Source organism: Myodes glareolus, chromosome 24 (assembly GCF_982192425.1).
Source record: "Myodes glareolus chromosome 24, mMyoGla1.1, whole genome shotgun sequence".
Classification (NCBI taxonomy): Eukaryota; Metazoa; Chordata; class Mammalia; order Rodentia; family Cricetidae; genus Myodes; species Myodes glareolus.
In genome coordinates, this window is record NC_142049.1 from 35,630,089 (window position 1) to 35,645,363 (window position 15,275).

The window sequence follows — 15,275 nt, forward strand, 5'->3', positions numbered from 1 at the left end:
TAGAGAGGCAGGGCACATTAATTAGGATACACTTTATAGGCGTGAACTTATCAGAGAATGAACTAATTCACTGGCACGTGGGGTGGGGCAAAGGTCAGCTGAAGCAGTCTGTCCTATCCTAGATGGAGGGCAGTAAGCCCTGCCAAACTGCTCAAGGAAATATACTTCATGGATGAAGCCACAGCCATGCCACATGTATGCTCTGTGCCTGTATGTGCTTATTTTAATATGTTTAAGAGCATCTCAACTGTATAGACAAACCACAAAAAATGATTACGTTAGCCAACTTTCCATGACAACAACAAAACGTTTGAGAAGACCATTCTGTAAAGAGAAGGGTTATTTCAGCTCAAACTTTAGAGGTTTCATTACAGTTGGTCGACTTTATCCCTCTTAGCATTGGGATGAGGGTGTCATTGTAGGCTAACCTAGTGAAACAAACCTCTGCTCTCATGGCTGGGAAGCAAAAGGGGAAGGAAGTGAAGTCCAGGGCCTACTGGTCTTTTTGATAGCATATCCCTGGTGATCTAATGACCTTCCATCAAGGTTCAGTCTGTGGACAACATCCACCCTTTTCCAAAACAGTGGGACCAAGCCTTCAACTTATGGCCCTTTGGAGCATTCAAGTTGCGTTACCATTGGTCCACTTCTAAAAGACATTTAATGTCCACCCATGCTAAGGCTGTTTCAGAAACAGATGTCATTAAATAAACTGGACACTGTGTACTGCTTGCTGCCATGTCCTTCCTTCTCTCCTAATATGCCACAGCGGAAGAAGTATTACTTGCGCGCTCGGGCGGGGAGTGGGGGGCGCTGTCAGGACATTCACTAGAGGGTGAAGAAGGAACAGGCAGGGGACCAGGAATGGTGGCTGCTTAGTCTGCCCGAGGATTATCTTGTCCAGCATTTGCAAGGCAGGAGAGTATTTAGTCTTTTCAAGACCTATTCAGAACCAACTTTAAGGTCAAGGTTGGGGGACCTAACCTCTCCTTTGGGGAGACTTACAGCCCCTTCCGCTCTGTCGTGCAGCCCTAACACAGGGCAGGTTGCACCCACATGCCTTGTTCCTCTTTGCTCCCTATCGTGGGCCTCAGGAAGAAGCTGCCATCTCCAGTTTGCTGCAGATATTAAGAGCAGAGCTCAAACTCCTTACATCCTGGAAGGCCCAGGTAATGACAACTATATCTCAAATTCTCAAGTGCTGCATAGCAAGTAGGGCAAATAAAAATAATTTGTTTGTGTGCATTTCTGCCTTCCTCTGGGAAATATTACAGTTGGTTTGTGGAGGCAGGATGTGTAAGTAGAGTGGGTAGTTAAGACTGAGGCAGTGAGGGCACCAGGAAGAGCAGCCCTAGCATATAGCACTGGGGTCTCTATGAACTCACCCATCTGGACATGTGGCCATGTACATGCATTTATTGTTGAGCTTTTAGTCTGAAAAAGGGAGGCAGGTGTGGAGAGGAGCAAACTTATGACAGATGGCTCGCTGTCATCAGGAAGCAACACCCAGTAGCCAGGCCACTCCGCCTGTGAACAGATGGTGATATCAGGAAGGTACACAGGACTCTGAGATGGATATAACCCACCCACCTTCTTCAAAGAGCTCCCAACACTTCACCGAAAGCATCATGAACTGGCTGAGTGGTAGTGAATGTGACAGAGTGGGAGGAGCCGTGTGGCAGTGTCAGCCCACTGTTGCAAGGAACTGCTTGTTTGTCCTGGCTACCCAGAACCGAAATAATGACACAGAAACTCTATTGATTAAATCACTGCTTGGTCCATTAGATCTAGCTCCTTGTTGGCTAACTCTTATATCTTAATTTAGCCCATTTTTATTAATCTGTATATCACCACGAGGTCATGGCCTACAAGCAAAGTTTCAGCACATCTATCTCTGGCATCTATCTCCAGGGGCAGATCCATGGCATCCTCTGACTCCGCCCTTTTTTTCTCAGCATACAGTCCAGTCCTCCTCACCTACCTAAGTTCTGCCCTATCAACAGGCCAAGGCAGTTTCTTTATTCATTAATGGTAATCACGCAGCACACAGAGGGGACTTCTACATCACCTCTGCTTTTCTGTTTAAATAAAAAGGAAGGCTTTAACTTTAACATAGTAAAATTACATATAACAAAATAGGTATCAAGCAAGAATTACAGTTACAATATTATATCTACTTTATCTTTTATCATAACTAAGGAAAACTATAATAATAATTATAAACTCTTCAACTCCATCAAAGACTCCAGAAGGATATAATATTACCTAAGTAAAGAGAAAGTACATTGTAGCAACTTCCAAAACTCTAGAATTGATAGAAATATCTCACTGCCTGGACAGTCACCCAAAGTTCTTCTGTTCCATTGGGGTATCCATCTTCAACCTACAGGCTCATGGTATCCAGCAGATTTTTCCATGATGCAGGAAATTTCAAAGACAGTTCTGCCTATATTAGTAGTTTGTCAGTCACTTTCTCCTGTTTTTCAGAATGTCTGGCAGACTTTTTCATGAAGCAGGAACCCCAAAGGATGGTCTCACCTTTAGGCAAGTCCAGCAGTCATTTCTCTGTGGGTCCTGCATGTCCAGTTAAGCAGTCCATGCAAGAACTGTTTCTTGCCCAAATGGCTAGCAAAGTCCATGAGGAACCTCTTTGATGCCCATCTTCCTTTTGAAGTAGTTTGGTGCTGCCAGGAGCAGATGTGTCTCATTGTCATGAAAAGTCTTAAGTTTTTAAACATTTTAAATGCCATATTTTAAAAGTCTTTGAAAGATTTGAAGAATACCCATCTAACTGAAATACATCTCCGTATATCTAGAAAATCTAACTAACATGACTATAAGCTTGACTTTTATAGATGACTATCTATTAACTTGTATTTCTTAATTATACTTTGCATTTTTCAATGAGCTACACAATCACAATACCTTAATCAAGAGCATAAATAGATATACATATAACAAAATTGACCTTAAATTTGTATCAATAAAGCAAGAGTCATACCAATGCAAAGTATCCATCTCTATAGCATATCCCCCTTTAAATGTAAACAAACATTTATAAACAATATTTGGGAATATGGGCATAGTTATTTGTCTCCAAACTGCTTCCTGTTGTTTATTGGGTGAAGTAATTTTTTGAGGGGTGTTCAAGGCAACCTTTCAGAAGGTCCTGTTCCATGAAGTCACACTAGTCTGGAAGCAATCCACAGGTTCTCATCCTCTGTGAAAAACAAAAAGGATCTCTTTTCCAAAGCAGCATATTCTTAGACCCAAAAAAACAAGTGGTTCCTTGCAACAGCACACTGCCAAATTTTTTATCTTGCCTGCCATGATGGGCAGTTGTGTAATGTTGGTATAGAGCACCCAGCCCTCGCAGACTTCTCTGCTCAAGTGGGCTTCCTGGCTCTGTGACCCTGGATGAGTCATTCACTTTCAGTGTGTCAATGCCTACCTCCCAGGAAACCGTGGACACACTGACTAAATGCCGTGGACTGAAAACATAAACAGAACCCCTTACCCATTCCTCTGTCTGCACTCTTGAAAATTCCCTTGCCTGTGGTTTGGTGGAGTCATAGCTTTGCATGGTCTTTAAGATGCAACCTTCAGTCTTCGCTGTCCTTTTCTGAGAACAAGGATGAGAACAAGGATAAGAACAAGGAACAGGGACTCACATGCTGCTACCTCATACATGAGTAAATATTTTCCTGGCTCTCCTTCTCCCATCAGTGAGGAGAGAATCACCTTTCCCATTCCCTGTCCTAATGAAATCAAAGTCCTTATCAGAAAAATGTAATTTCTAAAGTAGCAAAGAAATAATGCTCAGCGCTTTGTGAAAACACACATTGAGATCAAGAAGAGAATCCGCACTCCCCTTGGGAGGCTCCTAGTGTTGTGAGCCTCAGCAGCATTTCCCAGCGTCTGGCCGGTTGCAACTCTCTTGGTCCTGCTGTCTGGAAGTTGGTGAACATGCGCACCATCTTTGCACACTGTGGCAGGAGCTGTCATTCTGGCACTCTGTCTGCCTCTCCAGGGCCCTGGTGCAGTCTCCGCATTCTTCTGTGTGGAGCTCTTTTCAGCAAATGGCAGCCTTGCTTCTGTGTCCGAGCGAACAAGTTTTCCATCATCTAGGGAGCTGAACAACAGACACAGAAGTCCTTCCGTTGGGAGTCAGGTAGCAAAGGACAGGGATTGCTATAGAATATCAATAAGAAGAGGCTTTTGCATGACCTCACATGCATTAAGAACGTACTTTAGCCTGAGTCAGCACCCTGCTGGCCCTGGTCCCAGATATGGCCAGACTAATGGGTGATGCACACCCATTCCACAGTGCAGTCTCCTTAGATTCTCCAGATCCTTGGTGATGGGCATTGTGGAGCTTGAGTTTTCCCAGCATCTTATATCTTCACCAGACCACCGACCAAGCAATCCCAGTATTCCTAGAAACAGGTCCTCTGAGCCCTGGAACTCTGTCTTTTCTCTCTCTGCCCTGCCTTGATGCTGCTGGACAGTGTAGAAAAGGTTTCTCCAAAGTGCCACAGTCTTGTGTCCGTGTGTCTGAGGTGGGGGCAGTCCAATGAGCAGTTTTTGCTGGATAGGGTAGGCACTCTTCTCTACCAGGTTCTGTGTAGATAGTCTTTCTACACCTCAGTGTCCCCCCAGAAGTGGATGCCTATGGCCAACCCTACCTCCATCTATTCCAAATCTTGAATGACCTAGCCTACTTAAGTTCAAAAAGTCGGTTTGGGGAATGATGTGTATTTGTTTGTTTGTTTGTTTGTTTGTTTGTTTTTCAACCACTGTGGTGGATCAGAGTCACTGCACCCCTTGACTCTCCTGTTAATCCAGCCACAGGCTCCTCTGCAGAGACAATGGAAGAGCCTGGTGGTTTGTATTTTAACTTCAAAGCTAAAACAGTGACCAGAGGCCCAGGAAACTTTCAAGAGTGATGATGCACCAGTAAAAGGCAGTCCAAGTTAAGATGTCTTTGAACTTGTCTTTCGGTAAATTTAAGCGCTAAAATAATCCAGGACAACACTTTGCGTTCATTACTGACTGCAAGAAGCTCCCTCTAAGTAACTGGCCTGCGAGACATTTCAGAGTCTTGAGGGTACTCTTTGTCCTTTTATATTCTGCTTCATGCCTCAGAACGAGGTTTTTCACCTCAATGTCAGCCTCCTGCATGCTATGTCAACCTCATGAATTGCTGACCAGGTCCAGCTTGTGGTGGGGTGAACTCGAATAGGACACAAGCCTCCCCGAGTCCCGATGTCTCATGTCTCATGACTCAGGATTGCCAGAGTTAGAAAATATGATATACAAAATGTTCGGTTACACTTAAATTTCTAATATAGGGAGTGTGTGTGTGTGTAAAATATGTGTGTGTGCTTAGTAAACGTATGATTTATATACCATGTGGAGTTCTTTTAGCAATAGTGGGGGATGTTGTGAGAAGACAAAGGAGTTAGGGTCAGTCAACTTTTCATCTATAAGTTAGCATACACGTCTATTAAGTAGACTAAACTAAAACATGCCAAGTCACTCTCGATGAAGTTTTCTTCTCCTCTGCTTCTGAAACAAGGGATTTTCGAAACAACCCCAAACTTGTGTTTTGATGAGTTGCTTTATTGAAGCAACAGCTGGCTGACTTTGGGTTCTAGGCCATCTGCACACCACTTACAATCAATATGACAAGTAGACCCTCATTGGGGAGCTCAGCCGGGCCGCTCTCACTGGCTCTTGTACTTGTACTCTCACCTAGATGACGCCAGAGGAAGGCACCAGAAAAAGATCCGGAGTAAAACGCAGAATTACCTCAACCTCTACGCCGTGGAAGGCCTCCGCACATTGTGCATTGCCAAGCGGGTGAGTGTGGGGGGAGGAGGCCCTTCGGGGGGCACACATGGGCAACGGTCCCTCCCGTGCACAGCACCCAGTGCAGCTCTCAACAGTGTGTCCTCCACAGGTTTTGAGCAAAGAAGAATATGCTTGCTGGTTGCAGAGCCACATAGAGGCAGAGGCATCTGTGGAAGGCCGGGAGGAGCTCCTCTTCCAGTCTGCGGTTCGCCTGGAGACGAACTTGTGCCTGCTGGGTAATTAGCTTTCCTGCTTCCTGTGGTATAGAGCAGTGCTGTGTGTGGCGGTCCTGGACTGAATAGAGGCACAGCTGCTTCTCTTGCTTTGGACTGTGCCGAGCTTGTCTGTGGAGCCACCTGCCTTGCAGCTAGCTTGTCCCCAGGTTGGAAGGAACACTTTCTGCAGGCTCTTTCCATGGGACTCATATGCGCCAGGCACTCAAGGTTCACTGTGTTCTTGCTGCCTGTAGCAGTCATAGCTACTAGGATCAAGCCTTTTGACAATAGACAGCTGGAAAGATTTCACCCCCCCCCCCGGCAGTCTGCATGAACATTCATGAAAATGCTGAGTTTTGCATCTTATAAATATTTCTGATTCATTTGGGATGAAATGAAAATGGCTCATCTTTCCTACTTTGTCCCTATTTACATCTAGTAAAATCTAATTAATTAATGGGAAGGCATTGAGGTACTTATTACTTTGGTACGTATTTTAATATTTTAGTTTTTCAATATTTGAACATTTCTTCTTAACATGGTGCAGGCATTCAGCTGAGTGTCCCATGTCTGTGTCTATGGTGGGTGCTCACCGAGGAGCTAGCCGTGTAATGTCCACCTCATTTTGTGAAATGTTAGTCAGATTCCACTGGGCTTGCATAAGGCTCCGGAGAAGTCACCTTTTCTTATTTAAGAAAGAATGTATTCCCTTGTCCTTTTATTCTGGGCAGAGGAATCAGGAAATCTATGCTTCTGTATATACGTATCTCTTATAATAGCTGCTGTTAATATTTAATAGCATGATGTGTTCTAGACAGAATACAACCACATACTTTGTCCATAGTGTCTGATCGACCTGTTGTACACAGAAAGCCACAGGACTTAGAACCCAGAGACTTTGTGAATGCTATCTTTAGAAAATTAAACAAAGCCCCCCTCCCCAAACTTTTTCTGCCTATTTTAAGCCATTAATTTGATTACGGAATTGGAACCGCTATCATTACAAGACTCCAGAAAGGAAACAGCAGCCGGACAAGATGGTGCATGCCTGTAATTCCAGGATGCAGGCGGGACAGGCCATAGGATATGAGTTTGAGATCGGTCAGGTCGACGAGGGAGAGCGGGTGAGGCAGTATCAAAAAAAAAAAAAATCAAAACAAAACAACAGCAACAACAACAACAAAAAAAAACCCAATAAACATAAAACCCCAGAAAGCCTTCTCTGGAATGTTCTATATTGATGGCTAGAAAGATAGGAGAGAGGTACTGAGCTGACTCTCTCTTCTGGACCAACATGTTCGATCCCAGGCGCTCTCCTCCCATGGCTGAGGTAATGACTGCTGAGATGGAATTTCTCCTGGACAGTGCTAACTTCCCAGATAGTGGTTTGCTTCCTGGAACACTCTCACAGTTGGTGTCGGACCCACCCTAAAGCACAGCAGATGGTATCTCCTCCCTTCCCAAGTCACGAAAGCACAGCTGTGAGTTGCTCCACTGCCCCTTCCCTGCTGTCTCTCTCCGTTTGGAGTTTGGTTTGGTTCTCAAGTCCAGGTTCTGCCACTTGCTAACCGTGGAAGCTTGGACAAGCCACTTAATCTTTGTATCCAAGTTTTCTTATCTGCTGTGGGAGGAAGGTAGCTGCACAGGTGGAAGGAAGAGATGGCATGAAGCACCAACTGTGACGTGGCATGGGCTCCTGCACTCACCCACACATGCAGACGGATCTCATGGGATAGCGTTCATACCTGAGATGGCCTGACTGGTCCTGTTTCTAAAAACTGTCTCTAGAAGAGGGGCATCTGCCACTTCCCAGTCTTGGTGCCGTGTCTCTGCTAACATACCCTAAGTTAGAACAGCCCTTGTAGACCTTAGCCTCACCCTGAAGGTGAGGTCAACTCATCTTTTGATCTTTTCCATGAATTTATGGCAATAGGTAAAAATCCAACATTTGTTAACAACTTTCCACCTCCTAGCACCCGGAAAGTTTATGTTTTAAGTGATGGAGCCTCAGCTTGAAACAACTTCACCTGGAATAACTTCACCAAAGGGCAAAAAGTTGAGGAAGGTTTGCGACTCCTCACTGAGCAAGCTGCTTAGACCCTTAACGTTCTAAGCCGAGTTCCTCTTTCTAAACCTTTTTATTTATGTGATTCTGTTATAATAAAGGAACCACTTTCAGCAGTAAGAGCTAACTTCGTACTGAGCTCCTAAACTGCTTTTTCTGGGTCAGAAACCAAATTCAGCTGTAGCATCCTGCTCCTTTTCCCCAGAATTCTTGCTGGTCCCTCTAAATGTCATCTGCAACCTCTCATTCTCTTCCCCTTCCATCAGAAGCCACCTGACATCTAGCTATTGTCATGTGGGTACATGGTAGAGTTCAGGCCAGTGTTTCCATGCATCATGGTACTCAGGACCCACCCTTCATGACTTCATTTCTTCATAATCACGTCTCTAAAGCCTCACCTCCTAACACTGTCCCATTGGGAATCAGGGCTTCCATCCATCTGTTCACCCGAAAGCATTGTTGGCAGTTGTAGCACAGACATGCAGCCCACTAGCTGTGGCCCAGCACGGGGAACTCCAAGTAGGGATGGCAAGGAGCCTCTTCCAGGACTGGAGCCCAGCAAGTCACAGGATACAGCTCCCTTCTCAAGATAGGAAGACAGAAACCATCTTATCAGAGTGTACTCAGATGAGAAAGAAAGGCAGACATGGGCACATGTTAGCACAGAATACAGGTTGATTGTCCTTCACCCCAAATTCCTAGGGTAGTAAGTGTTTTGGTTTCAAGTGTTTGCTTTCTTGTGCATGCACAGTGACAAATCTAGGGACCGTGACCTTGCATTTTTAGACCTTACACCTTATGTATAGCCTGGAGGTAGTTTTGGATGCTTGAGACCTTGTGTTGGACGGTGATCCATCACAAGAGAGCATGGTAGATATGAAAGTTTGGAATTCTGGAGCATTTCGAATTTCACCTTTTTCTGGCTAGAGATGTTCAACCTGTCACATTTTTAATAAAGTCAGTAAGAGGAATTTGCCTCTTAAATTTTTTATGGTTGTGGATAAGGCATTTGTAATGATGTTGCCTAAAAAAAAAAAAAATGAGTCTTTCTCCCATTGGTTCGTGGTGCGGGAGAATTATCTGTATTCTGTCAATCATATTTTAATAAAACGCTGATTGGCCAGGCAGGCAGTATAGGCGGGAAAGCCAGACAGGAAGTAGGGGTAGAGCAAAGAGACTGGGAGTATTCTGGAAGCAGAAGCTCTCTCTCAGCCATTCCTACACAGACCACCGAAGAGGCAGCATGTAACTTGCCCAGCAGAGAAAGGTACGGAGCCATTATGGCTAACATAGATGAGAATAATGGGTTAATATAAGTTATAAGAGTTAACAAGAAGCCTGACCTAATGAGCCAATCAGTTTATAACCTTATGGAGTCTTGTGTGTGATTTTCTTTGTTGCTTGCCGGCTGTTGGGGTACTGGGAGGGACAGAAACCCCAACAAGCCAGCCCTCATACTACAGGTTCGACTAACAAATAGTTGACATGGTTAAGCACAAATGTTGTATTTCATGGGTGAAAATTTTCTCGGGGATAGGAGATAGGTAACTGTCAGTAACTACTAAGACTTTTCTTTTAATCCCTTGGGCATATGGGAATTTCCTTCCTCCATAGTCTCTGTTTTCAGATTATATGAAAGTTAGCTGCTTGTTAGTCAGAAAGATTTCAAAGTATGGTATGTTTTTGTGAGCGTACATAATAATATTTGGTGACCCGCACTCACTCCTTCTACGTAAATTCTTGACTGAGTCACGACAGCAGCTATGGTAAGTGTCCAACGCAGTCCTGAAACGATGGCTCATTTTAGCTTGCTTCCAGAGGGACTTTTTGCCATTTCGTGTCACCTGACAAGTGAGCCCCAAGAAAGTCTTAGGTATTTGGTATTGCCACATCTGTCTTTGGAATGTGTGGTACACAGCATTTATACCCCCAGGAACTGTGAAGAGGTCATCCATTGTGAAATGTCATACATTTAACCAGGTGCCACTGGGATAGAAGACCGCCTTCAGGACGGTGTTCCTGAGACCATTGCTAAATTACGACAGGCTGGCCTGCAGATATGGGTCCTCACGGGTGACAAACAAGAAACAGCCATTAACATTGCCTATGCCTGCAAGCTGCTGGACCATGATGAGGAAGTCATCACACTGAATGCTGATTCTCAGGTATGCAACTTCCAGAGAGGCCGTGCCTTGTCCCAACGTGGCCGCATGTCCTCTAGGCTCCCAAGGTAGAGCTCTGTAGGAAGGCCACGAGGCTTCCACCTCCAGTGGCCACAGTGAGGAGGATGCTTGCCCTGCATCCCTCTGAGCATGTGTCCTATTTCTGAGACTTGGGACGTTCTTATCATTGTCTTGAGAGATGTGGACTTTTCTGGGATTTTTTTTTAAAATATTGTATATTTTGAGATTATAATAGTATATCTTTTCTTTCTTTCTTTTCCTCCCTCTAAACCCTTTTGTTTGCCCCCCTTCTTGCTCTCTTTCAAATTTATGGCCTCTTTTTTCACTAATTCTTGTTACATCCATATTTCTCCCATTCTCAGCATTACTCAATTGTTGGTAGTCAACTTCTAGGATGAGGTCTTCTGGGCTTTCCCCCATCCATGTTAACTTGTCTTTTGTGGTCCTGTTGAGCTCATGTTTAGGCAGTCCTGTTGATAAAACTTCGTGATTCTGATACAAGCTTCTGATATTTCGAGGAGAAACAATCTCCCAGCAAACTCCCTGTTCTCTGGCTCTTATGATTGGTTTGTCCCTTTTCCCTATGTTCCCCAAGTCTTAGGTTCCAGAGTTGTATTTAAAAATGTATCCATCGAGACTGGGCTTCACAGCTCTGCATTTTGATTAGCTGCGTTTATACATAATGATCTCTGGCTGTGGCGAAGTAAAGTTCCCTTGATGAAGGGAGAAGACTACACTTACCAGGCTAGACCCTGGAAGAGGATGTCTTCTGGGTGGAAAGAGGCTGGGTCTGGGGATTTCTTAATACCAAAAGAATGTACATCTGGGTTTTATTAGTGTGAGTTCATCTTCCTTTTTCCTATCATGAATTTTTATTTTTACGAGGTCCTACATGTCTAGGATGTGGAGCCAAGGCAGTGATCTCCTTAGCACGAACTTCTCTGGTTTTATCAGCTGTCTCTGGGCACTTCTTTTGTCTACTCATATTTATTTGGTTAAATCCTCAAGACTGCAAGAAGTGCCTACTCCTACCACCTCCCTGATCTAGGATCTGGTTCCTCCTATGAGTTCCACTTGAAATCTCTTTAAGCTATCCACAGGTTTTTGGTGATGCCCAAGACTCCCTTTGTGTAGATCCTTTCCTCTGCCTTCCTTAGGAGCTGAAGGCCATGAAGGCCTCTTTGGGTAATCGTGGATTCCTTCTGTGTTCCACACCCAGATCATCAGCTGCCCAGACCTTGGGACCCTGCCCGAGAGCCATGTGTTCTCCTTGCTGTCTTGATGTTGGTGGGACTTCAGTGACACTCCCTCTCCTATTTCTGACATTGGTGTTTTGTGTCTGTTCTTAGATTACTTTTGAGTGAGACTGTCAATTATACTGATTCTTCAAAACCAAGGTTTGGGCTGCCTTGATTCATCTTTCTCTCTTGGGTTATTTTCACTTTTATTGATGATGGTCTGGGTTGTCTTCTTCTTCTCCTTCTTCTCTTCTTTCTTCTCCTCCTCTGACTTGCTTTTATTTCTGTTCCCAAACATTTTTTTTTCTTTTCTAATATACGCAAAATATCTGCACCTCACAATTTTGAAGTTTTAGCTACATACAGCTCAAGATATTTTTATAAGCATTTCCTATGTTTGCTTTCAGGTCTGTGGATTATATCAAAGTGTTCTGTTTCATTTCCAAATATTAGGAGGTTGTCTAGTCACCTGCTACTGATTCCTGATTTGATTCCATTTTGGTTAAATAATATTTCCTGGCTAAATAATATTTCATCTCATCCAACTTGTTAGCTTTTCAATAACCAAAGGAACATTGATACCACAGTGGGTTGAATCCGTTGCTTTCTTCTCCAAAGTACCCTCCAGTTAATAAACGGGATGCTTCAGTTTTGTGTCTTCAGGGTCAGGAGACAGAACTTCCTCCTGAATTCCCTTGACTCACTGCATCCCTTGTATTGGAAGCGGTTGTGTTAGGGGTGGTCCATCAACAACAAATCCTGTGTTTTTCCTCAAGAAATGTCTTAATTATGTATCATTCTGGAACCATGTCTTCACTGAGAATGGGAGACTGAGATGGCAATTATTTTCTTTCAGCTCCCTCAACATAGTCCACTTCCATCCAGACACGTGGTTTCTCATGAAACCAGTGCAGTGTTTGAGCTCCTGCTGACTAATGACCAGTGATTGCTAGTGATTGCTTCTGGGTGGCTGCTGTTGGGATTTTTTTTTTTTTTTTTTTTGCCATTTGTCTTAAGCAGTTTGACCGTGGTGTGTTTGTGTTTCAAGCTCACTGATTTTTTTTTTAATCTGTTATTGCCTCTTTACTCTGAAATCTGAATAGTGCTGATTTTGGAAAATAAACTCCGTGTAAAGAATGGTTGGTATTTGCAGAAATGTTTGGAAAAGTCTTGGGAGCACTCCTGTATCATACCATCTTAGGGGCGCACAGAGCATTTGTTATACCCACCAATATCAACACGCGCTCTAACGGAAGCTCTTTCTGTATGAGATGGTCTTACCTGGCACCTGCCATCCCGTTCTAGGATTTCACTTGACATCTGTTGGTCAAAGCTCTCTTGAACGTTCCTGGCTGTGAGAGTCTCGCAGACTTTCTTTGTCCTTCAAGTCCTTGGTATTTTTTGAAGAAGGCTGATGAAATTGCTTCGAGACTGATGTGATCCTGAAATCCACCCAACGTTGCAGTTAGGACTAGAATGGAGTCAAGAATTTTGTGTGGAGGGCATGAGGTATCATCATTTTGTGGCACTGTGGAGTCATGCCGTCATGTGGCTGAGGACCTGGGGTCTGCCACTTCTGTGTGTCTCACAAGGAATACAGCCTTCCATCCCACCCTTTTCTATGTTGAACTCTTTGGAAATAAGTCCCACTTAAGGAGTGCGGTGCTACTGTCCACCTCTTGGAGGGCGAAGATGCTATGGAAAGTATTTAGGATTGCATTTGCATCTCTCTATACTCTTCCTGTGTACTGTTCACAGTCTTTCTCCGAGAACGGTTTTGCTACCAATTTCCAGAATGCTAATGCTTGCTCGTAGCTTTTCTATGATGGCTGCTTTAATGTCCCTGTTAGATTATTCCAGTGTCAAAGTCACCTTCTGCTCATGGATGTTTCCCAGGAGTTAGGATTTCCGGGTTCTTGAGACAGTGTGAGCCTTTGTCATCTGCATTATGGATAGTATGTCATGACTCTCACCTTTTTTTTTTTTAATTCTCTGGAGTATGGAGTTCTGGAAGCGAGATATCTATCGACCAAGTCTGATTTGAAGTTCAGGCTCTGCTCAGCCTCTGAATGTGTGGTTTTCTCAGCCTTTGTCTGCTTCTCGTGTTGGCTTTGAATGTTGCTCTTTGGAGATCAGTATGGAGCAGGGGCGCTGGTTATGTCAGAGTGTTATTCTCAAGACTTGCTGTGCCCTCGGGATTATGCCCGTGTGTGCACATCATATAGTGAACCCACAAATTCATAAGTACCATTTGAGAGCCAGCTAAAGTCTCCCTCTTTGACCATCTTTCTAGTACTTTCAGTTTTCCAAGAGTTCCCTTTCCTGTCCTCTGGTAAGAAGGCCAAAGTGTATGTTACTCCTGTCTACTTCCTGTTTCCCTCCACCTCCTTCTGCATGTGAGCCCAGGGCTGGCAGGACAGAGAAGAAGGGCAATCTTTACACTGCCCTCTTGACAGCACAGTGCCTGAGACAAGAGGCAGGTTCCACTTCCTCCGAACCTTTTATCCCTATATGGCCCTCTTTGCTGCCAGCATACACATCCCATGTGATTGGGTCTAGGAGAAACCAGGAAAACAAAACAAAACAAAAAAGTGGAGATTCCCTGCATCTTGTCTGAGCATTTAGCATGCCCTCCCTCCCTCCTACAGCCAGAGTCTGGGGTGTCTTCCAGAGTTCCAGGTCTCTAGCATCCACTTTTAATTCTTTGAGACCTTGGGCCATGCCAGAGGCTTCCGGTGGAATAATTGTCACCTTTCGGCGTTCTTATGGTAATCTCCTTTCCCTATCCGAATGCTCCTGTTTTCCTTCCGATTCCATGGTTAGCTGCTCTGCGCATCTGACCAGATACAACATCTGCATTAGGGGAGAGGTTGGAAGGGGTAAGCCTGCTGCTTCTCACCTAGGACTAGCCGCATCAGTGTTTTATATTAGGATCAGGTACCTCCTGGGGTTTGTACATCCACTTCTTAAGTCTTCCCCAGCTACCAGCATGTCCTCCGGCAAAGGTATCTATCTGCAGTCACAAATCTGTATGTTCCCATCTGTGACTGGCAGTCCTCATGTCCAGGCGCTTGTCCATCCTTCTAAGTCTTCCTAGGGGCACTGACCATCTCTTCTCAGATTCAGTAGTTCCTGGATGTAACAGGCTTCAGTGAATATTGACTGGCCACAGCTGAAGGCCCACAGGATACTGCAAGGAACTGGGCTCTAGGCCAGGGCGTGGTCTGTATGCAGGAGGACCACAGCCTTTCAGACTTTGTTCCCGCGACTGAGCTCCCTCTTTGGTCTCCAGCTCCTGCTCCAGAAGTCTATTACTATAGACTTCTTCCTGCAACTCATATCCAGTTTGGGAAAGGGCATGAATAATGAAGAGCCACAGTAATTGAATTTTTTTTTCTTTCCCAAGTGGAAATGGAGAATTTAGAGAGAACACTAAAGATTTTATTTCTTTATGGGATGATCCAGCAAAGCCTTTGAAAAAGATTTGTGTACCACCATTGATGGATCAGTATGAGACAGCAAGGTTTAGGTAAAGGCCCCAGAGAATGGTACAGACACACAGGTTGAGCCTTCAGCCTGACCATGTGAGGTTGCGCAGTAATGCAGCCACACCTATGAGGATGAGCATCCTCCATTTCAACTTCAGCACAGCTGCATGGGTGATAAAGTATAATCTAGTGGAAGCTAAGTTCTTTCTCTCCTGTGGAGGAAGGCATCCTCT

At 44.5% G+C, this 15,275-nt stretch overlaps 1 protein-coding gene across 2 annotated transcripts in view; it reads left to right on the forward strand.

Moving 5' to 3' along the window:
* The window catches only part of Atp10a (ATPase phospholipid transporting 10A (putative)), a 163,498-nt gene that overhangs the window by 132,318 nt on the left and 15,905 nt on the right, over positions 1 to 15,275 (forward strand). For both annotated transcript variants that reach the window (XM_048434731.3, XM_048434730.3), the window contains exons 11-13: positions 5,759 to 5,862; positions 5,963 to 6,089; positions 10,114 to 10,298. In XM_048434731.3, coding sequence (XP_048290688.3) covers positions 5,759 to 5,862; positions 5,963 to 6,089; positions 10,114 to 10,298 — 416 coding nt within the window. The remainder of the gene's footprint in view (positions 1 to 5,758; positions 5,863 to 5,962; positions 6,090 to 10,113; positions 10,299 to 15,275) is intronic.